Here is a 24690-nt window from a genome sequence, read left to right as displayed (position 1 = left end):
TCTGTAATGTATTACATTCTATTTCAGTTTAAAAATGCATAATTAATGTCTTACTTGACACTTTATAGCTTTAAGGGCTAAACAACAAATTGTTTCATTTTGTAAAATTGTGTAATTTGGAGTTCACAAATGAGTAGAAACATGTTGACTGTAGGTGTCTGTGTTTCCCTCCTAACACTGAAAGTCCACACATAATACACTGATGAAGAGCAGGGGAAACTTTAGTGCAAAAACCTAACTGAACTGCACCTACTTCAGATCAGTGGGTCCTAATGACAAAATCCTGATACAAACCCTAGTTCAGCAGCAGATTCCCTGCATCCTCATGGCTCAGAACCTATGGTTAGGGTTAGACCTTAAAGTCAATGCCACTGTTGTTGGACCATACTGTACAGAGAGAACAGAGCTCATCTCATCATAGTTTCTCATTCAAAAAAGGTTTTTGACTCTTGATAGAAAAAGGCAGTACTGGTTAATATAAGCCATTGCTTTCCACATGTTTATGGTGTGAGATGTAAATTATAGATCTGCTTAATGCCTATTTCCTTATTTTCTGAGCCGTCTGACATGTCCAACCGGCTCGCTCACAATACATTGTGAACTCAGACAAGAGCTCTCTAACACCAAAACAATACAAAGATGTCAGGTCAATCTGTAGTGTGTGTGTGCGGGTGTGTGGGTGTGTGGATCCTGCTCCTTCTGAGCATGCTAGATTACAGCTACAGCACTAATTCTATTGGGATTGATGGAACTAAGTGACTTTCAGGAATTGGTAATCAGCCTGTGGCTGGACAGACATGCCTTTGTTTCAGCAAGAGGGTATTTTGAGATTAACAGAGATGTAAGGCCTTTATACTGAAATTGGCCCATTAGAGAGTGGTTCCACTATGCGACATAGATCATGCAAACTCTATTTTAAATGATTTATTTTAAATTTTAGTGCTTTTTTATTTTGTTGTGTGTTGTAACATTTGAACATTAATTCCCACAATGATTTTTTAGTTGTTTTGAAAATACCACTTGCTTGTAGAACACACACACACACACACACACACACACACACACACACACACACACGCACACAGAGTTTAAACCAGGAAACACCCGGGATCTAGTACTGGACCTTCCATCTTCATTGGTTTTCTGGACACCTTTTTTGCACTATGACTCTTTAACTCTGGATTGTCACTTTAACTCTAGACACTTTAAGGACAATCATTAAAAACCATACTCATAACCATACTTTATGTATATTTATGTATATGTATATATATTATTTTTTCACATATAATTTCATATTTTATATTATTATTATTATTTATATGTTTTTATATAGTTTATACTTTTATTGATCTATCTCCTTTTGGTTTTGGTTTTATTTTTATCCCTAATTGCATTCCTTTTATGCTTAAATACGGGACAGATGCAAAAAGCATTTCACTGCATGTCGTACCCTGTATGTATGTGTATGTGACAAATAAAATTTGATTTGATTTGATTTGACACACACACACACACACACACACACACACACACACACACACACACACACACACACCAGAATATGCTCGATCATTCAAGTTTCTGTTGTGTACGTTTATATATTTTTAATATCATCAGGTGACCCTGTAAACCTTCTACATGGAGTTATTTCTACAGAATAGAATAACGGGTTGTTATGTACAAACTGGCAACCCTGATAATCCTGCCTTGTGTGATGTGCTGTTTGGACGCTGCTCTCTGTGCAGGTGTCAACATCAAACACACAGACATACACACAGCTTACATCTGCGACAGGTCTCCACATCTGGTTTTACTTGGCTAAAGGAGGAAAAGAACAACAATGCTCAGACGAATTTTACAAATGGTAAGACAAACGGTCAAATCTCAACTGTTCCCTCAGTGGTTCCGTTAGCTAGTTAGCTAGCATAGTTATCTATGGTTAGCTAGTTAGCTCGGTGCTTCAGCCTGCAGGCCTTCACTGGACATTGGGACATTATCAAGCCTGTTTAATAGCCATGTATTCAGGATTAGTTGTAGTCTATCTTTATGTGTGGTTTAAATGACATAAATGTGGATTCTAGCCTAATAATTAAATAACATTTAAATGTGGCAAAGCTAGCTGACTAGCTTAGCTAATGACTAGCCTAGTGGCTAATGTTAGCAAGCTAAAACGGTACAAAAGTCTGTTGTGGCTCAAATGACATGATATTATTATTATTATTGTTGTTGTTGTTGTTATTATACAGGATTGTGAATTGCTCACGTGATAATTCACGTTCTGTTAAAAGTGTCTGTTTTCCAGTTGGAATATTTACTATAAACAGAAAAAAAAACAAAAAAAAAACAAAACAACAACAACAAAATTTATAGATTCTGTATTCATTCTTTCATTCATTCATTATTTTTTTTGGAAAACGTGTTGTTTAGATCACGTGACGCGATGATGGAGTTCTGAACTTGAACGTGATGAATTTACTTGAGTTTATTCACAAGCATTGATTGATGAGGTTAAAGCTAAGGGCTGAAAATGACACCACTTCTTAACTCGAGACACTTCTTTTGGTGTTAGCTGATTAGATGTTTACAACAAACATCTATGTTCTTTGCTCATGTGGTAAGTCTGTGCTGTGTTGGTGCTGTGAAATTGTGTCAAAGCTGATTGAGTGCTGATTAAACATCCATATCAGACCAAATGAGTAGTAAATATTGTGAAACCTGTTGTAAAATTTCAGCCTTCATTTCTTTGACTCAGAATCAGAAGGATCTTTATTTTTTATCCAGTTGTGTGTCATATGCTTCCGGTACACAGAGACAACAACAAAACACAGACGATAAAAATAAATAAATAAAAATACAGATATGTAAATACAAAATACAAAAATAAGTTAATTGGAAAATAAACAAATTGTTTGTACAGTTTGCAAGGATGCACTAGGATGGAGGCAGTAAGAAATAAATGTAAGGTTATTGGACATTGTTATTGCTTGATGGGGGAACATTTAACTGTTCATGAGGCTGATTGCCTGGGGGAAGAAACTGTGAAAAAGCGCCGGCCAGATGGTAAAAGTTCAAAAAAAGGATGACTTAGATGTGAGGGATCCAGAGTGATTTTCTGAGCCCTTTTTTCACACTGGGGTGGGCAGGGGAACACCAATAATCATCCTGTCAGCAGTCTGAACCGTTCTCTGTAAGTCTGAACCGTTCTCTGTAAGTCTGAACCGTTCTCTGTAAGTCTGAACCGTTCTCTGTAAGTCTGAACCGTTCTCTGTAGGTCTGAACCGTTCTCTGTAGGTCTGAACCGTTCTCTGTAGGTCTGAACCGCTCTCTGTAGGTCTGAACCGTTCTCTGTACTGTAAGTCTGAACCGTTCTCTGTAGGTCTGAACCGTTCTCTGTAAGTCTGAACCGTTCTCTGTAAGTCTGAACCGTTCTCTGTAGGTCTGAACCGTTCTCTGTAGGTCTGAACCGTTCTCTGTAGGTCTGAACCGTTCTCTGTAGGTCTGAACCGTTCTCTGTAGGTCTGAACCGTTCTCTGTAGGTCTGAACCGTTCTCTGTAGGTCTGAACCGCTCTCTGTAAGTCTGAACCGCTCTCTGTAGGTCTGAACCGCTCTCTGTAGGTCTGAACCGCTCTCTGTAGGTCTGAACCGCTCTCTGTACTGTAAGTCTGAACCGCTCTCTGTACTGTAAGTCTGAACCGTTCTCTGTAAGTCTGAACCGCTCTCTGTACTGTAAGTCTGAACCGCTCTCTGTACTGTAAGTCTGAACCGTTCTCTGTAGTTGGGAATTAACTTCTAAGAACGTTGCATCTTTAGTCTGAACCCACCAAAAATTTTTTCTTTATGTCTAAAAATATTGGAACAGGAGACCGTTTGTTTAAACAACTAATAATACCTCTGATTTTCTGCTTTGGTTTGATCCCTAGGTTTTACCTGTGAACATTTGTTGCTTAAACAAATGTTCACAGGTAAAACCTAGGGATCAAACCTAGGAAGCTTGAAGCTGAGAAAAAAGGGGAAAGTGGTCAAAGACATTGCACAAGCATTAATTGTAGTCGATACAAATAAAATGTCCAGAAAAACACAAAATCAACAGCCCGTGACTGTCAGCAAGCTCCACAGGGCAGGGGTGAAGGCCTCACTCTTTGAAAACTTTGAAAGCAGAAACGTGGAGGCCGTACCACAAGACACAAAACATTCATCAACAGTAAGAATCAGAAGTCTTCACAAAGTAAACACAGAGATAAGTATAAAGGTCAAAGTGTGGAGAAAGAAAGGATCTGTAGGTGTTGTGGGTGTTTCCCCATGCTGTGGCTTGTACCGACCAAAAGTGGCCCAATGAAGAACAACCAGTTAACTGGTGACATGGGCACCCAATGCCCACTGAAGTGTGTGGCTAGCTCGTGTGGTCTGATCTCACAGAAGAGATACTCTAGCACAGATTTCTGAAAAAGTTAATGCTGGAACAGGCAGTGAATCATAGTGTGTTGTGTAAGGGGCTGAACATTCACAGATCATTCAGAGTGCTCATGCTGACACCTGACCATTCAGCAATGGACAAAAATGGCCATGGTCTTGATGAATCACATTTTTTGCCCTGTATATGTAAGGGGGACCTAGTACAAAGTATTAGGGATTGGAATTTAATAATATGGCTGAGAAGTGTATTATCTTTTTTACTAATTGTTTTCTTTGTATATATGTATATGTTTTCTTTGTGTGTTTATATATATATATATATATATATATATATATATATATATATATATATATATATATATATATACATACATACATACATACATACAGTACATACATACATACATACATACATACATACATACATATATATATATATATACTGTATATATTTAGATATATATATATATATATATATATATATATATATATATAAAAACACACAAAGGTTTTTTCCTCTTTAAAAAAACTTGGCTATCAGTTGCATTCGTATGTTAATGCAACTTCCTGTAACCTAATTTCCTTTTTTTAAAAAGGTGAGTGATATTTCATGTGGCACAGTGTAGTATTGTTTGCTTTCACTCTAGGTCAAAGTTTAGTGGTAATCTTTAACCATTTCTATTGTGCTGTGGTGTTGTGTCTTTAAGTGTCCCCAGATGGCATCATTATCACATGTGGCCCTTTCCTCTTTTCCACTGTTAGTGAGTCAGTGCCTGAGGGGAAAAAAAAAAAGCCTTTACATAGATTTAATGAATCTTGTTCAGGCTGGATAGTCGGGAACCAAACAGCAATGATTTATTTCTAAATGGAAATCAGAGTATTGCAGAAATTTGGATTGAGACCAGGGAATTGTGAGATTGTGTAGAATGTAACCGCCAGGCCAAGCCATGCTCATCAGCTGACCCAGTGCAACTGTACCACAAGAACAACGATTCATGTTATACACAGATATCTAACCTGATCTGACCCCCCGTCTCTTTCTCTGAACCTGTCTTTGACCCACACAGACTCCTGGAAAGGGAGGATCCCAGACACCTGACTCTGAGCAGCCATCTGCTGAAATAAATAATGAGACTTCAGAGGTAATTTGAGTGAAATTTTAGTTGAGTGTAAACACCACTCACATTGCTTAACCTTGCTTAATTTATACTTTTAACATTTTTTTTTATAGACATAATGATCATATACTTTTATCGATATTAATGGATCAATCATTTAAAGCTTCTGTTTTTCATTTTATGTCTTAGCAATTAGTTGTTCCCTCACATGTACTTCTTTATTTCCTTAAATAAAAAGATAGTTAATGAGGTGCATGTATGTGTATATAAGCTTGTGCAAGTTTACATTCAATTTGCATCACAAGCTTGGGGGAACCTAAGGTAGAATGTTGTAATAAAAGGGTTCAGTTTCCATTAAAAAAAAAGTTAATTTCATATATATTTGTGTGCAGGGCTTCATTTGCCCACAGTGTATGAAGTCTCATAACTCTGCTGAGGAACTTTTCAAGCATTACGAAGTTTTCCACGAGCCTCAGGATCAGCCGTCTCATCTCAGCAGCGGGAGGTCAGATCTCAGCTTCACTGTCTCATTATTCGTGTTTAATTAAATGAATTGTTCATCAGTAATGGAGGCCTAAATATTTCTCAGTTTTGACCTTTTTGATGTAATATTTTTATAAGTTGTTCATGGTTTGGGTTCATGTTTGGGTGTTGGGCGTTGGTCTGGTTTGTATCAAGTTACTTTGAAATGGAAAAAGATCTGCTTGGAACTTTAGGTTTTTGGTTTTTTTTGGATGTTTAGGGGTCACTTCTCCACATAGTTTGATTATTGTTGTGCATGATCAGAAGTAGAGGAGATTATTGCACTGATCATTGCTAGGGAGAAAAAAAACCCCTCCATATCACATGCATTATGCTCTGGTTTCTTTTCAAAACTGTTACACCACTATAGATTATTTATTCATAAGTAATTACAGACTTGCCTTTGATAACAGAACACCACTGAGATTGTAGCAACCCATACGACTTGTATTCATATTTTTCTGATTAGTTTTAACTCTAGGGAGGACTTGTCTCTTTTGCGACAAGAAGTGCAGGATTTACAAGCGTCACTAAAGGTACTTACTTGTGACTTCAGCTATAATTTACTATATACTACAGTATATCTTACTTTCTATATATTTTTATATTGCAGGATTTCTTTGCATGACTTTCTTTTTGTAATTGTTACAGGAAGAACGATGGTTTTCAGGAGAACTGAAAAAAGAACTAGACAAAGTGCAAGGACAACTGAAGCAAGTAATTTCTTTAAAATTTTAATCCAATAACATCTGTGATGCTACTAATTTAAATGTCATGTTCAAGCTAAAGAACTTTAAAGGGTTGTAAACAACAAAAACCTTGGAAAATATTGCATTTATTTATGATGCCATTGTTTTGTCCATCCCAGGGACCTCAGAATGACGGCCAGGCAGGCTTAGGGGAATCAGGTAAGCTCACTCTTCATTCTTAAATTAGCGTTTCTCTCAGTTGTTTAGTGCAGATATATCAGCGTGTATAGATTGCCCTGAACACTTTCAAATGGAAATTGCTGGTTCAAACATCTCGCTTGTCTTGCATCTCAGAGCTGGAGATGAAACTCCATGAGGCTGAGACTGAAAAGTTCAACATCAAACAGATGAAAGACCTGTTTGAACAAAAGGCAGCCCAGCTGGCCACTGAGATTGTGGGTAAGGGAACGAGAGAATTTGCCTCCTTTTTTCAAAAACATTATTGTTTAAACTGGCAGCTGTATTGAGTTATCATTCTGATGTGTGAGACATCATGCGTTGTATTCCAGATATCAAGTCGCGCTACGATGAGGAGAAGAGCCTGAGAGAGGTGGCTGAGCAGAAAGTTACTAGCCTGCAGCAGGACCTGCAGAGTGAGAGACAGGAAAAAGACAAACTACAGACAGAACTGGTATCCTCTCTCACTCATCCCTATATAACTGTTTTTGGATGAACTAGTTTGATTTCTGTTTTTAAAAATGCAAATGTAAAGTCCCATCACATAATATGAGTGTTTAAGTCTTACACAAAATATTCTTAAACACACCTAGTCTAGTGTGCTGAAAATAAGTGATTTATGACACACTTATGAATGGATAACTCCCTCTGTTGTGACGTAGCTGCAGAGACCAGGAGTGGAAGACGTGGAGGTGTTAAAGAGGGAGCTGGTGCAGGTCCAGACGCTGATGGACAACATGACTCGTGAAAGGGAGGAGGAATCTGCACGCCTCAAAAACGAGTATGAACAGTTGCAGAGGAATTTCACTACCTCAGAGGTACACATACAACATCGCAGGGGTCAGAACTTTATTGCAATTCTTTCAATTTCTATATATTCGTCTCATTTCATTCTTTTTGGATTGAAATTCCAGTAATTTTGTCTTCAGGGATTTTTTTTTTTTTTGCTAGTGAGGATTTATCTGACAATGCCATACATTTAGTGTTGTGTGTCTTTGTTGTTTGCTGAACAAAGGTTTAGTGTAGTGTTTGCATAAGTAAGCTTAAACCAGGTTTTCCTTGTACACACACATATACTGTGCCATACACATATACAATACATGGTCTGCCCTCTATTGGCTGACTTTGCATGTTATTCATGGCTTTAGCTTTTGGCGTTGAGCAATGACACAAATAAAATACACTGTAAATGTGTTTAAATGCACATTAATAATTATTTGCTTACATATTATTTAGTTTGTGGTCATGTAAACTGTGTAAACTGTCGAAAGAATTGAATATGACAGGAATAATGGGACTGTACACCGTTAACCTTGTATTTTTAGTTTTCCCTGCTTGCAAAATAACCACAAACAGCAGCTTCCCAAAACAAAATCCCAGATGATTATTTACATTAAAAACAATACAGTTTCAAATCAAAACAATTTGGGTTTTATGAAACGTGTGATATGTTTAGAAAGGAAACAGTGTCATATTGTTGTGTATATTGGGTGATCAGTTGCCAAAATCATTTTCCTACCCTTGATAGATTGTCCCGTCAAATTATTTGTGTTTTCAAATGAATTAAGATGAGTTAATTAAGAAGTGTTAAAGATTATGAGACAATTTCTGTATCACGTTAAGCATTTAAGAAGGCTATATATATATATATATATATATATATATATATATATATATATATATATATGCATGCAGCTGTTCATGGAGGAGACGTTTGGGTCTTTTGTTTCTCACTTACATGCAGATTGTGTTTGTCTGTCTCTGTCTTTCCCCTCATTCCTACTCTACATGCTTTGCACATGTCTTGAAGATTCGTAAACTGGAGGTAAAACTGTGTGCTTAAGAAAACAGCTAAACTTTGAAACATCTTTATTTTCACAGAAAACTATCTCCAACCTGAAGGCAGAACTGGAGAAGGGTCCCCAGGAAGCTGCTGTGTACATGCACCAGATCCACCAACTACAGAGCAACTTGGACAACCTCCAGCAACAGTGCCAGGTATAAACAGGCATGAAGTACACAAATAGACTTGTCATGTTATCAGTTTTTGCTGCCTTCAGCAATACAGTACAGTGTGCCAACAGCAATTCTACCACCATCCTTTAATAACCTACTTTATGGCCCCTCAAATTCCACTTGCTTTACAAAAAGGCTGTGATGAGATCTTGCAGCCTTGATGACCGTCATGATGCGTATTTCCATTAGATCACACACACACACACACACACACAAGTGTTTTACAGGAAGGTTCGGTTCACTGCTACCCCTGCACGTCCAGCCTAGGATGACTGCGTAACATTGTCAGCATGGTCCATTTTTATTATCTGTCAGTGTGTGCTGATGTGCTTTGAAGCCTCTATAATTAAACTAGCAGGGGGTGATGTGTGCCATGCCACCGCTGTCCTTTGGGGTGATGTATAGACCCATATAATGGCCCTCAGCTGCTTGTGTGCCTGTTGTCAGGTGAAATTAGAATGTCAGGGTGTTGGAGCATGGAGTCTCTGGGAAAATTCAGTCCGCTTCTCTGAAGTGGGTGACTGGAAACAAGTTTGCGATTTCAGGGATCTGAAGCCAGGTCATCCCATTAAACAGCCCAATTCGGTAAGCAAGCGAACTGCTGAGGCTGATGTGGAGCAAAGGAAAGAACAGATAAATAAAGACATCAAAAGATAACTGGCTAAACCTTGTGAAATTCATAATTGTAAAGATGTGACTAGAACTGATGAACAGATAATTGTAGTTTTTTTATACATGAATTGATTGTGTTGGCAATGTTACTTTTAAATCATTTCAAAAGTGACCGTAAATCTTTTCTCTGAAACCTACACCAGGATCTAAAACTTCCTGAGGAGTCAGCTGTTTAATTAATTGATAACAGAATATACAGAGTACTTTAGGATAAAGCATATACAAAAAAAAATAAAATAAATAAAAAACATGTTCAAATGGATTACGTTTAATGATTAAAAATATTTTTTATTTATATAAAGAAAATTTGTATGGATAAAAGAATAGAATACACCACAAGAATAGATGCTGATAAAAACAACTGTAAATGTCTCTGGTATAAGCTAAACATGGAAGAATATAAATGCCAGTTTGAGATTTGCTCTGTCCTTGTTAGCAGCACTGCCGTTGTCAAAGCTGATTTTATAGCTAACTCAGAGAATTTAGCACACTGCCCACTGGTGCTTCTTGGGCTGTTGCAGACGCTGTAAAACTGTCTGATTTTAAATGTTACTCCATGCCGGTACTGAGAATGGGAGGCCAACCGTCTCCGTGGTTGTGTCTGAAGAGAACTCAGTGAATTTTGCCCTTGTCTCTTTTAATTTTGTCTTTTCTTCACCTATTCAAATTTGTCTACTATTCATTTCTCTGTGTGTGTGTTTGTGTGTGTGTGTTTTTATAACCTTTGTTTCTTATATTTATGCTTCTCTATAATTACTATGCACCAACCAACACACAAATTCCTGTGCATGTAGACCCTAAAACACATGACGATAAACTTGATTCTGATTCTGATTCTGATTCTGATACATATACAGATGGGTAGAAACAGGTTATTCATTACTGATACAGTGATAATTAGCTATTCTAGTCTGCTAGTTTAGGTAATGCTGTGCTTTTCTTAGATGCTTTCAGGAAAGCTGACGCAACGGGAAAAGGAGAACCAAGAGCTGGATGAAAGTCTGGGACATGAGCAAGTTTCCAAGAAGAATCTACAGGCCAGCTTGCACCAAAGGGAGTTGGAGTTGCAGGAGAGTCAAGCTCGTGCAGCAACCGCAGAAGCCTCCCTCAATCGAGCCCAGACCGAGTTAAATGAGAACAGGGAAGAGGTGGGACGCCTCAGAAAGGAGCTGGCTGAGCTTGAGAAGAGCTACCAAGATCTGAAAGCTGAGCGCAAGCAACTCCAGCAGCAGAAGGAGGATCGTGAGAGCCAGGGCCTGCAGCAGCAGAGCGAGATTAGCCAGGTCAGACACGCACACAACGCACACGATTCCGATTTGGAAAGAGATTATAGTTTACATTGGTGTGAACCACTCTGTACTTGGGTATGTAGTTGCATGGGAAGCTGCTGGAGACAGAACGGCTGCTGGGTGAGGTGCAGGGCCGGCTAAAGGAGCAGAGACAGCTTGCAGGGGAGAAACTCAAAGACCGTGAGCAACAGGTGGCTGACCACCAGCTCAAACTTTCCCGATTAGAAGAACAGGTAAGCTACTAGAAGGACACTAAATAGGAGGAAGTGGCTGTTTAAGCCACTGACATACTGATGTTGACTGGCACAGCACATGCCTGCCTGCTGTGAACAACTTATATAATTTAGATTTCTGATGTTTTTGCATAACTTGAAATATTGAGCTTCTGGAGACTTGGGCCACTTAGTAAGAAGAGGTTAGTATTAGATAAATATTAGGTCTTAAACAATACTCAGATCTTGGATGTAAGTATCATACTGAAAATTGAAATAGTATTTTTCTACAATAAGGATCATGCGAGTGAGTGTAACAATTTTTTTTGAGTGGATGGTAAACCATTTTAATTGATCTGTGCTGTGTTCCAGCTAAAAGAGAGCAACACCAAGTCCACTGACCTACAGCATCAGTTGGACAAATCCAAACAACAACATCAAGAGTTGCAGTCTCTCCAGCAGAGCACCAACGGCAAATTACGTGAAGCACAGGTAACTTTTATTCTTCCATGTCTGTGCAAGCATTAAAGGTGTTTAAACGGCAATATTTGAAGCATGCGGTATGCAATAGGGTCCTCAGGACTGAGCTTGAGATGAAGAGATGTATATTGTCCTGGACATAAACAGGGGTAGCTTGCTCAGTAATGCAGAAAATGTATATATTGTTATTGTATTTATTGTATATATTGTATTGTTAACATAGATTTTATTGATTGAGCTGATTTCCGTCATCATTTTTCTTGTAGAATGACTTGGAGCAGGTGCTGCGTCAGATTGGTGATAAAGATCAGAAGATTCAGAATCTGGAGGCCCTGCTACAGAAAAGCAAATCCAGCCTGAGCCAGCTGGAAGCTGAAAGAGAAGACCTATGTGCCAAGATCCAGGCAGGAGAGGGGGAAGCTGCTTTACTCAACCAACTTCAGGAAAAGAACCACACACTACAGGAGCAGGTACAAGAGACACACTCACACATACATAGAACATGGCTTCCAAAAAAAAAGCTTCACACACTACAGAGTACCCTGTATCTTTTTAGGCTACTGTATCTATCTGTTCTCCTATAGATAAATCAGCTGACTGAAAAACTGAAGAACCAGTCAGAGAGTCATAAACAAGCCCAAGAGAACCTCCATGAGCAGTTACAAGAGCAGAAGAGCCAGCTGCGCTCAGCACAGGACCGCTGCCAGTCCTTGGAAAATAATGTAACCGATTTCAGTGCCCAGCTCTCTCAGAGCAAGGAGAGAATTGCCCAACTTGACACCCAGGTGTGTGTTTATGTTAATGTATAAAAAAATTGTGATGAAGAACTGATACATTTTCTTTTACAACAGTATCTTAAAAATAATAGAGTGGAATAAAGATGGGTGTTCAATTACCAGATAAAGGCTAAGACAGAGATGCTGCTGTCAGCTGAAGCAGCAAAAACTGCCCAGAGAGCAGATCTAGAAAGCCATCTAGAAACAGCCCAGCATGCATTACAAGACAAGCAACAGGTAAATAACCAATATTCCACCAGTCCTGCCTATACAAACTCCATCAGTATCATTTATGACCGTTTAGTATTATTGATGGCTGTAAATCTTCTTTGATTTTGTTTAAAATAACAGGCGGTATTAATGCTGCCTGCTTGTGTACATGTATGTAGGAGGTGAGCAAGGCTCTGGCTCAGGTAGAGGAACAGGGCCGTCGGCTGCAGAAGAAGCAGGAACAGTGCTTACAGCTGGAGGCCAGTCTGAAGGAGATCAGAGAGAAGCTTCTGGCTGCAGAGCAGAAGACTGACACCATGGAGAGCCAGGCTAAGGTCAGCAGTACACACACAATGTAATTACAGTAGACACCCTTGAGTAACTGCATCTAGCAGGTTTTATTTTATTTGCTGCAACTGAGAATTCCCCTACTACTATCTGTTCCGTAATGGCTCAAGCCATAGTTTTATTTCCACATTTTTGGCATAAATTCTCTATAGCATTTTCATGTACTCATAAACCATGTATTTGTGGAGCAGAAAGCAGAAGCTGAGTTAGCAGAGCTGCGCTTAGGAAGGGAACAAGCACAGAAGGCACAGCAAACACAGCAGCAGCAAATTAGCGAGCTGGAGAAGAAGAATAAGGAACTCATTCACCAACTGGACACTGAAAAAGAAGGGTAAGCCTTCAACTTTGAGACAAATTTAAATTTGGTCTTGTGAAATAAGTGTGACTTAATGTTATATTGACTAATTAAAATGGCAAAGAGGTTTCTTAGGTGAAGAAAATGATATTTGACTTTATAAATGCATGTACGCAATCGGTTTCTGATATATATTATATATATATAATTTATTGATTTTTGTTTTACATTTTTAATTCATGCTACAATCACTCAGCAGTGTGGAGGGAAAAAAAACTTTGGATATGATTAGAAATGAATTAGAAATGATTAGCTTTTTTTTTGTAGTGTCACTGTGGCACCTACAGTATGGAGCCAACGAGACACCGTATTATTTAGATGAATATAATTTATTATTTACATTTGATATATTTAATTTCTCAGTCTACAAAAATGCACTAGAAATGGTCTAGACTGGTGTGAACTTTAATTATTAGGGTTGTGAGTAGTTTTAAGGTTAAGTGTGAAAAGTGTGAAGTTTCATTTCTTGAAAACTGAATGACCACAGCAGCATCACAAGCATTGTGTTTGCAGTCAAAAATCTGCACAAACTGATCATATGGAGTACCACCTGAACAGGTTATTAGGTTTTTAGTGCTTTGACCAGGTCATTTTTATCATTAGTTGGTTAAAATCGAAAGCATTTTCAATTTAGATCACAATGGTTAGTTGCTCATTATGTTGAAGAAATTTGGCAGGAACTATTTTAATCAGTCATTTTCTTTTCTAATGATAAATTCTTATTTCCAGAAAAGTCAGATTTCTCTGGCATTTTTGCTTGAAAGTTTGAGCTTTAATTGAGTGTTTATGCTTCTCCCAGTGCTACAGCTCTGCAGGATGAGCTGAAGAAGAAGATCTCAGCATTGGGAGATGCTCAGAAGCATGTGGAGAAGTTGGAACAGGAGCAGAGCGACATTAAGAAGAGATTGGAGCAACTCACTGAGGAAGGACGCAGGCAAAAGACAGAACTGGAGAAGAAGCTCCAGGGGATGAGCACAGAACATCAGAAAACCCAGCAGCAGAGAGAGGCACAGGCTGAAGAGCTGCAGAAGGTCAAAGAAGCTCTAAGCCAGGCTTCCACAGCACTGAAGGAGAGTCAGACCCTGATGGAGAAAGATAAAAAGACCAGTACAGCAGCCCTAGAAGAGAAGGTGGGTTTAAAAAGGACTTAACAGGCCCATTTTATCCATGATGCACACATTTCAAAACAAGCAGTTTCTACATAGAAAATAAAGCATGAAACAAAAATAAACATAAATACAATCATATGATTGTGTGGAATTGTGACTCTGGAAGTTTTTGAATGTCATGTCATTGAGAGAGAGTTCACCAATTTCCTTATTTCTGAGCAGTTTACTACAGCCAATTAATTTTGACCATAAGTTTTGAGTCATACTTGTGACTGAAACCGAGGAGACAAACAAAGAACACAAGCACTACTGCGTAAGTTCAAGCACTTTTAACATTGAAAAGAACTTGAAAATGGCCTTTTCCCCATCCATCATTGAGGAGGAATATACCCACATTGTTGGATATAATTTCTCTTGCCCTAACTCTCCATCACTGCTACAGACATGCAGAACACGTATGTGAGAAACAGGAATTACACAATTTCTTGTTTTCCTCACATCAATAACTTGACTGCATTCCTTTTTTATAATTAATTATCTGAAAATTTATTTTAAAAAAATCTTAGGGTTTCTATTCAGTTCATATGCAGCTGATTTACAGTGAACAGTTGCTAATTTTGAACAAAATCATTAAATTAAAAATGAAATTGAAAGATTTTGCGTCTAGTTCTTTCATGCATAATCATCGCCTGACATTCATACGTAATCAGCTTTAACAGGAACCAAGTGGCTGATTACGTGATTACATGGTGCCTGTACCACACCCATAGTTAACATAATGGCCTCTCTGTAAAGCAATCAACTGATCAATACACAGGAATGCCCTTGTGTCCTGTCCATTGTAAGCTCTCCAGTAGGAGGTCCTATTGTTTGAAGGCCATTTGTTACTGGGTATATAGTCTGGTCACACAGACAGTACCTTTGGGTTAAGTTCCAGAAGACATCTATGCTACACAAGTATCTTCAATAAACACTTTTCCCCTGAACCTGGTCCAGCTTACTTTTCTTTTACATATTAAAAGCATTCTAGTACGTTGGCAAGCCATTCAACCACCCTGCAGCCAAATTCAAGGAAAATCTAACAAAGTCAAGATCTCAGACGCAGAAAAAATATTTTTTTCCCAGTTCCAAAATGTGGAAGTTCATTTGTAGATACCATTTGGAAGGATGCACACAGTTACTGACACTTGTGTGTATGAAGGCGTTTCACGTGACTTTATGATGTACTCTATGAGACGCATCATAATAATATAGGAGGTCCCTTGTGTGTATATCTTTTGATGTTGAGTGAAGTGTCTACTCAAGCTACTGTGCAAGTTGTACAGTAGTATTGTATGCATATATGTTTAGATGGAGTACATTTTTATGTGGATTATTCAGAATGTAGTAACACACGAGTAAATATAGACAGGATATTGTTGTTAGAAATGTAAATGGCTGCAGTGTAAACAGAGAGAAAAGCAAGCGATCTGGAACTATAGTCTTTTTGTATAGTCATTTTTTGAGAGAAGCATTTCTCTCCAACAGGAGAAAACTCATCGGAAAGTCCAGCAGGAGCTTCAGAAGAGCGCAGAAGCAACAGCTAAAGAATTGAGCACAGCTAAAGCTCAGTTGGCAAAAATGGCAGAGGTGAGAAAACAAAAAACAGACATTTTATATTAATAACTACAGTGAAACGTTTCATTAATTTTTATTGGAATTGGATTAGGTGGAGAAGGGACTTCGAACAAAAGTGAAAGAGCTGAGTGACCAGCTGAAGCAGTCTCAGGACACGCTAAAGGAGAGGGAGAAGGACATCCAGCAGGTCCAGACACAGCTAAAAACAACCCAAGCGTCCTTTAGTGAGGAAGTAAAAAAACTGCAGAGCCAAGTGGCAGATATGCAGACGTCTCAAACAAAGAAGGTAGGTGCTGTTAGAATCCATATACATTTGATGATGTGGTACTGTATAATTTGTTATTTGTCATCTGGAGCTTTTTTCAAGCAGTGGTGTCAGACTACTAACTTGAACTTGATAAGTGTTAAACCTTTGAATAATTCTTGCCTTAGAGTAGCAAAGCTTGTTTTTCTTTACATATATTTTGGTCTGTAAATCAAAGGTGCATTTGTGTGTGATGTAGGTGGAGGAGTTGACTAAGCTGAAGGAACAGATGACTGTGCTGTCTGAAGAGCTGGGCTCAGAGAAAAGCCGCAGTGCTGAGCTGCAGAAAACCTGTGACAGCTCCAAGGACAGCTTGGACAAACTACAGTCTGACTATTATGGCAGGGAATCTGAAGTCTCTGCCCTGCGCCAGGACCTCAAGGTTTGTGTGCATGGCTTTCACAATTAAATGACAATTTTGAACTATGACGATTCACACTACAGCACACACATGTTATTAACACAACAGCACTGTATTATTAAAATTGATATCTATACAAAACAGGAAATGGGACAACAGACTTTGGGTGTTCTAGTTTTTTTAAATTTAAACAATTATTGATTGAAATATGGCAACGTGAATATAGGGTATAGCTGTTATCAACTCAATGAACATTCAAACAGTATGATCTGTTATTCAGTTTGACACTGTTCTATGCCGTATGCATAGATAATTAACAAAGAATAGTGATCATAACCAGATCATAACCATAACCAGTTGGTCAAAAAACAGAATGTGAACCTTTGCTACTGGGCCACTGGCCTGTTGGAAAAAGTACAGTTTGAGTTTGTTGTTCAGTGGGAAACGCACCATATAGTTCAGTAATGGTATAGCTTGTGATGCATAGGTGCGTGAGGAGAAGCTGACACTGACTCAGGAAGAACTGGTGGCCAGCACCAACCAGCTGAACAGTCGTGAGGCCCAAATCCAGGAGCTGAAGTCAGGACAAGCAGCACTGGAGAAAGATTTAAAGAAGAGAGATGAGAAGCTCAAACAGCAGGAGGAGGCTCTACGAGAACTGCAGAAGCAGCAGGTACTGACAGCAGGTCCTATATATCACTGATTCTTCTGCAAACCGGAGCAGTGTGTGCAGTAACATTTGTACTCTGCTCTGTAAACCGCTCAACTACATCATTCTGTGTGTGCGTTCGCAGGAGCTGATGCAGGAAGAGCTAAAGAAGGAACGAGCTCAGGTGGAGGAGCTGAGAGAGGCTCAGAGTGGGCTAGAGAAAGAGCGGAGCAGGCTAAGTGCTGAACTCAAAGCTCTGGCAGGCAAGAGTGAGAAGGTTAGCTGCTGATTAAACCAACCTCTATCCCTCCACCTATCATACCACTTTATTATACATGTAATAATGCAAGATGTTAATTAAATAACCAGTGTTACATCATAGATTGTGATCATTAATTTGAATCTTTCATGACTGTTCTGGCCTTAGATCTCAAGACATTGGATGTCATTGAGATCTTAATTTGATATGTGTAACAAAAGATTTCTCTCTCTGGTTCCAAGCCACCATTATTTCTTTGCAGATTACTGTTAGAAGTGATGCTGTGATAATCACAATTTAATCTGCTGGAATTTTACTGATTATCTGAAGCAGGCTAGTTTACCGTGTCTGTGTGTGTGTCTGTGTGTGTGTGTCTGTGTGTGTGTGTGTGTCTGTGTGTGTGTGTCTGTGTGTGTGTGTCTGTGTGTGTGTCTGTGTGTGTGACTGTGTGTGTGTGTGTGTGTGTGTAGGAGCTAAAGGACCTGCAGGCAGCGAAACAGCTCTTGCTTCAGCAGAAAGTAGATCTACAGGGCAGAGTGGAAGGGATCCAGGCAGCACTGGAGCAGGAAAAGAAAGAGCATCAGAACACCCGCGAGTCCATCACACAATTACAACAGCAACACAAAGCAGAGACAGACAAACTACATAAACAAAAAGTACACAGTTTTGTTTTGGGTAGACTTGGTGCTTATATAATGTGTGTTATATAATTTGTTGTATCTTGGATCTCAGCAGTCTTGCTAATGTACCATTATTAAGAATGTTTGATATAATTGCATAAATGACGACATAAAAGATTTTTTGCATGATGAAAATATTGTTCTTTATGCATCGTTGTATTTTACTGTATTACATTCATAAACTCTGTCTTTTTCTCCTTTTCTCCAGGTATTAGAAGCGAAGGCTAAAGAGGAGATAGAGAAGCGGAAGGAGGAGTCTGAGACAAAGCTCACAATGCAGGTTTCTGCACTTAATGAAAACGTTGCCACTCTGAAGCGAGAGTGGCAGAGCAGTCAGCGGCGTGTGATCGAGTTAGAGAAACAGACAGACGAATTGCGCGGCGAGATCGCTGTGCTTGAGGCCACTGTGCAGAATAACCAAGACGAGAGACGTGCCCTGCTCGAGAGGTTAGGACCTGCCACTCTCTTTTTTCTTTTTTTAGTGTTCTGCTTTAAATGCTCTTACACAGTCACACACACACACTCTCTCTCTCTCACACTCTTTCATGCTGCTGCACTCTAGGTGTGTGAAGGATGAAGGTGAGTTAGAGAAGTTTCAAGCCAAAGTGGTGGAGATGAGGAGAAAACTAGATGACACCACGGCAGCTATGCAGGAGCTGGGCAGAGAAAATCAGTCCTTACAGGTCCTACAAACACACTCACGAACCGATACACACCAATATGTGAGGTTTTGATGTGTCCATTTTTTATTTATTTTTTTTTCTATTATTATTTTCCGCTCCTGTCTGCTACCTCAGAAACCCTTTATACTTACTGCATCCAGTACGTGCCTATGTTAATGATGTGGCATTTCACTGATGTGACATTCATTCCAATCACCTACCCACATTCACATGAACGTAAAAACCACCCACACCTTTTACCTTTTCTGTCCTGATGTGCACGTTTAATGTTTTTATTTTATGCTGCATTTGAATTGCTGTAATTAATTCGATTGATTCAATTATAAAAAGAAATGTAACCTGTTAAAAAAAAAAAAGGTTCTTCTTTCAAAAAATTTCAACGTTGTGTAACAATCTTTAAAATTTCATAAAAACATAACATGTTCATGCACCATCCTGTCATCAGTTGCTTTATTATGACTATTCGTATGGTTTAAACCTCAGCCTTATGAACAATACAATACAAACTGAATTCATAAGACAATGATTCGATAATTATCCAGCACTGATTCAGCTATTAAATATGATACAGTTTGATTTATAGACACATCACTTTATACCTTATAACTTATTAACAGTTTAAAAATGAATTTAAAAAAAGGATTAGGATTAGTCTACAGGTGTGTGTCTGTGTGTGTGTGTGTGTGTGTGTGTGTGTGTGTGTGTGTGTGTGTGTGTGTGTGTGTGTGTGTGTGTGTGTGTGTGTGTGTGTGTGTGTGTGTGTGTGTGTGTACACAAAGCCAGATAGTTTTCTAGCACTGGAATATACACATCTGAATGTACGTCATCATGCTGCATGCTCTCTGTTGATGCAGATAAAGCAGACCCAGTCCCTCACACGGAAGTGGGCAGAGGATCATGAGGTACAGAACTGCATGTCCTGTGGGAAAGGTTTCTCCGTTACCATCCGGAAGGTTATTATTCCCTTTAAGTTTCTTTTTCTCTCTCTTGCCCCCTCCCCTCACGCCCACAGATTCTCAGGCATGTTTGATGGTGCCGTTTGATCAAAAGATCAAAGCTCTAAATCAATACTATGTTAATGGTCTGCTACAGGGACCCACTTTCAGACAGGCTGCATTCAAAGTCCACCATGTTTTTCTCCTATGAACGGATAGTATTGTCCAGACGCACTTTTATCAACTCCAGCACATCTCCAGTGAAAGCACTGTTGTTTGATCGAATCAGTGAGATTGAAAACAAGTATTTGTTTACTTGTATGTCTCGATTTAAATCAGTAGTGTTGGATGTTTTGAACTTTTAAGGATAACATTTAGCGGTTGAGTTCCCAGCCAAAATGTTTGTAGTTCATTTGAAACAAACAAAAAGATCGCCAAAGTTTGTTAAACCAGATTAGTCAGAAATACAGCCAGAAAGCTCACGATGAAACCACATAGCAGAACAAAAAAAATGAAGAACAGATTGTCTTTTGAAATGTTTGTTATTAACGCTACACATGTCATCAGAATGTCATAGAGTTGTATGGGCAGAATTCATGGAGGCAGCCATGTTCACGTTACAGCATGAAATAGTTCTTCATCATTCTGCCATGACTGGCAATAATGAGAAAAATCCACTGAGTGCGAGTGTATTTTAGGTGATTGTTTGCACTATGCCTCACAGTCCAAACCAACTAGCAGTCTTCCAGTATATAGAACTGTCTAAATGCTTTGGGATTTACCATTTAAAATGGTACAGTGTTTCTCTGGTATGTTATAACTGACTGATTCATTGTGTCTCCTTCAGCACCACTGTCGTCACTGCGGGAACATCTTTTGTGCCGAGTGCTCAGCCAAGAGCGCCCTGACACCGTCCTCTAAGAAGCCAGTGCGGGTATGTGAGGCCTGCTTTGAGGAGCTGCAGGGCTAATAGACCTCACCCAACCTGCTGCTCTGCCACACACTCGCCATAGACTCTTCCTGCACAGGACAGCAGCTTTCCCAGACCCTGGGAGCAGGAGCGACAGGGTGGCAGAGCTACAGGAAAAAATGAGGACTGGCCTGCGTTGATCTGCTCACTGGGCATGAGGTGGCCTCAGAGAGAGTGAGAGTGAGAGAGAGAGAGAGAGAGAATGAGAGAGAGACTGACTGTTAGAATCACAGCAGTCGTCACCCGAGCAGTGCCTTGGTCACCTCTAGTCCCATTTGGGGTTCCAAAGAATCTAAAAAGGGAAAGTGGTGCAGCATTTTAAAGTCTTCATTTCTAATTGAATGTGTTTCGGATGAGATTTATGACATGCTCTGTGCTTTGGGTACCAGGCTGGAAGATTTGTACCTTAAGCTTTGTTTCTTCTGAACAAAGCAGTAGTGAATCTGCCAGCGTGGCCTCCAGACTGAGAGAGGTATGTACAGGCTCCATGAACAGATCAGGTTAGTGCTGTCAAGCAAGAAAAATCCCATTAAAAATCTAACACCACTTTTCCAGCTGACAGCGAGGTACAGCATTATTCAGTGATTAGTCTGAATCTGCAATTCTCTACAACTGAGTTAATTACTATTTTCCATTGCCTTATGGTACCTGTGCTAGTAGAAGGAGTTAACCATGTGCTGTGAGCTGGTAATCGTTTCCCCTGCCATGCTAATGTTAATGATAAACACTAATAACAGCAGCACGAATGCAAAAGCTTCAGGGTCTGGTTTAACATTTAAATTTGACATTAACATTTATTTGATTTGCTTTAATGTGAAGAGACAGAGACAGTAAGAAGAAGCAGACAATAACAGAAGATTGCTGTACTATACAGCCAGGTAGAAAAACCCATTATAGCCAGCTATATTTTATTGACTCAAATGACGACACGTGACCTTTCTCTAACAGCTACATTTGATTTCACATCAGTGGTCTGCCTGATTTTTAGCTTTACCCATAAATCACTGTTTAGTACCCTGGCACGAAGGGTAACCAAGTCCAGTACTGGTACAGTGTGTTGCACAAGTATTCTTGCTTAAGTATAACTTGAACCTTTTCCATGTTTTGTAGTGTTACCACCTGGAATAATAGCCAATAGAGTCAATAGCCACTGATATTTAATTGGGTCATCAGTCCATCAGTACATTTTGCCCACCTATTTCATTATTATGAGCTATATTGTGTGTGATTGATGACCTATAATCCCAGGTAATTGTGTTTCTGGTCCACGTCTCCAAGTAACACTACAAATTGTGGATCATTTTTAGAGTACAGGGGTGTTAATATTTATGCAATGCAATGTAAATAGTTACAGCAGAGTTCACACGGCAATGGAAATCACAGATTTTGATTAGTATGTTGTGCCACGCTGTCCCATTGGAAAACACTATCGGTTTTCATTTTGACTTGATTAAACCTTTTCCAACTAGGTTATCATTAATTCAGGCACGTTTTATTAAACGGTGTCTATGTATCATACCTGCTCGCTATGCTGCTTGTTTCCATTTGTTTGAGAAAAAAAAAACTTTTTACATTTTGTTTTTAATACATCAGCATTTCCAAACTGGTGCATTTGAGCAGTATTTTGCAAATTTGCTGATTCTGTTCAATTAGATTTTATTGACATGAGTTAATTGCAAATGTGTGTGAGCTGCTACTAAGCAATAATTGTGATTATGTGGCTATAATTGTGTGCGTGTGTGTGAATCTGTGTATGTAAGAGATTTATCTATAGATGCTATATCGATTGTATAAAACATGGGCTGCTAGAACACTTCTGAAAATGTATCGTCAGTGTTAGTGCAGCATTATCATTCAGGCCTCAGCATTCTGCCATCTCTCTTCCTGCACCTTATCTAGAACATCTCTTTCTTTCTCCTCGACGGGTGTGAAAAGTGTCACGCATGACACATGAGAAAAAGAAAATCAACTTAAAACAGATGCAATCAGTATGCTTTCTGTTAGAGGAAGGATTATGCGAAAACAGCTGGATCTTTGGCATAGGTGCTTGTGCAAACACGCAAAAGAAATTGTACAGGTTGTACCTGATGTACAGTAAACGTCAGCACTGTTACCTGTGAAACGTCTGTATTATATCGTACCTTTCCTCTACACGTTCGCTTCAGCATTGAGGTTGTACTGTTAGAAATGCACATTTACAGTCATACACGCAGCAGTGTTTAATTCTAAGACACATACACACACTGATGCACCAAACTCGTATCATCATCAGTGTAAATTCAAGACATGCTTTCTTTCTGTATTTATGGCACCTACCTCGGGACTGTATGTTTCGCTCTCTGAATATTTGTTTAAATATAAAAATCAACCCTCCACAGTTTCAATGCACCGTGTTGGTTACTATAAATAAGTCAAGGAAGTTGCCAAGAGATCTGAATGTTAACCATTTTAGGAGTAACACTACACTGCAGTACAGTCAGTTATGTTGCTTGTTGTGCATGAGCTGTGAACCGGCAGTCACGTTTCTCATCTGAACAACAGGCTGTTTCTGTTGCGTTCATGTGTTCGTGCCTTAAGTCTTGCTTTGTCATCAGCTCGGTCACAAGTGCCGAGCTGAAAGGCTTTACACTCGTACATGACCGTCGCTATGACGACACCGGTGGATATTAACGTGTCAAATTGGTTTATGGATATAATTTATGTCAAGATGTTTGTTTTCTAATTTTTCATTGATATGTTTGAGTAAATAAACTAGGTGTCTATTTTCATTTGTGCCTTACGTGTATATGTCTGTTAAAGCTGAACAATATATCACAGCAAATTGCATCTCAACACTTCACTGAGATTACAGGGATTGTTAGAATTATTTATTTATTTTTAATTCATATTTGCCTCATTTATATCGTAGGCGTTCAATAAAACCTCATTATAAATTCATTACGCAAACCGGATATGAATGAATTTATTTGTAAATCATTCAAAGAAGCATTTACAAAGTACTGTGCTGTTCATGGAAAAATGCTCATATCCTGTTAGTGTTTATTTCAACATGTAAGGAGTGGAGAGAGAGATAGAGAGAGAGATCCGAGTTAAAGAGGAACCTAATTTTTCAGGGTGTGAGCTTCATAATAATTAAATGTTTATTACTTTGCATATAAGTGCCATTTTATGACGAAAAGCCTTCTATATTACGTAGTCTGTTAAATGTACTATTCAATACACAGACATCAGAAGCCTTCAGACGATACAACACTGATGTGCTGTTGCCCAAAGTAAATCTTTAAGTAAATAACTGACGTGCTACTGTGAGTTTATGTACAGATTACACGGTCAGGATTAAATCGCTTACAGATTTCATTCAAATGTTTCAGACTTGGTTCCTTCATAATAATAACTAATGACAAATTGTTAATGTAACATAAATTAGACCAGCTGTTCAGTTAGGGCAAAGTAATGGCACTCTTTACAAAGAGGAAGCATTAGTACATGTGTCTGTGGTAGCTGACACACTGCAGTGGCTGAGCATTCTGGAGTTTTGTGGGCATCGCTAGATGACAGATGGCAGAAAATGCACTTGCTAAGTATCAGTATGTTATTATGGGTATGTCCACACACACACACACACACACACGAGGAAGATGAGTGTAACACAAATCTGGTGGGATTTTTTTTGGGAGGATATAAGAAAATCAACTACTTATGATAACTGAGAACCTTTTGACACTACAAGTTAAACTGGTCCCTTCCCAACAACAGACTTCTACACAACACAAAACACTATA

The 24690-nt window shown here is 38.9% G+C and overlaps 1 protein-coding gene across 1 annotated transcript; it reads left to right on the top strand.

Moving 5' to 3' along the window:
• Positions 1-1704: 1704 nt before the first annotated feature.
• Positions 1705-23676, top strand: eea1 (early endosome antigen 1). The gene is made up of 29 exons (XM_060878055.1): positions 1705-1867; positions 5485-5559; positions 5928-6040; positions 6527-6593; positions 6709-6774; positions 6926-6965; positions 7101-7205; positions 7316-7437; positions 7646-7801; positions 8865-8981; positions 10616-10954; positions 11044-11193; positions 11545-11664; positions 11919-12122; positions 12237-12437; positions 12552-12665; positions 12818-12973; positions 13178-13317; positions 14141-14471; positions 15978-16079; positions 16159-16353; positions 16571-16753; positions 17220-17405; positions 17527-17658; positions 18111-18296; positions 18529-18767; positions 18883-19003; positions 19858-19956; positions 20786-23676. Exons 1-29 carry the CDS (start codon positions 1844-1846, stop codon positions 20906-20908), a joined length of 4206 nt encoding a protein of 1401 aa, XP_060734038.1. The 5' UTR covers positions 1705-1843; the 3' UTR covers positions 20909-23676.
• The last annotated feature ends 1014 nt before the right edge of the window (positions 23677-24690 follow it).

This window comes from Tachysurus vachellii, chromosome 9 (genome assembly GCF_030014155.1).
Source record: "Tachysurus vachellii isolate PV-2020 chromosome 9, HZAU_Pvac_v1, whole genome shotgun sequence".
NCBI classification, from domain to species: Eukaryota; Metazoa; Chordata; class Actinopteri; order Siluriformes; family Bagridae; genus Tachysurus; species Tachysurus vachellii.
The sequence above is the reverse complement of the archived record's forward strand: the minus strand, read 5'-3'. Positions and strand labels throughout refer to the sequence as shown.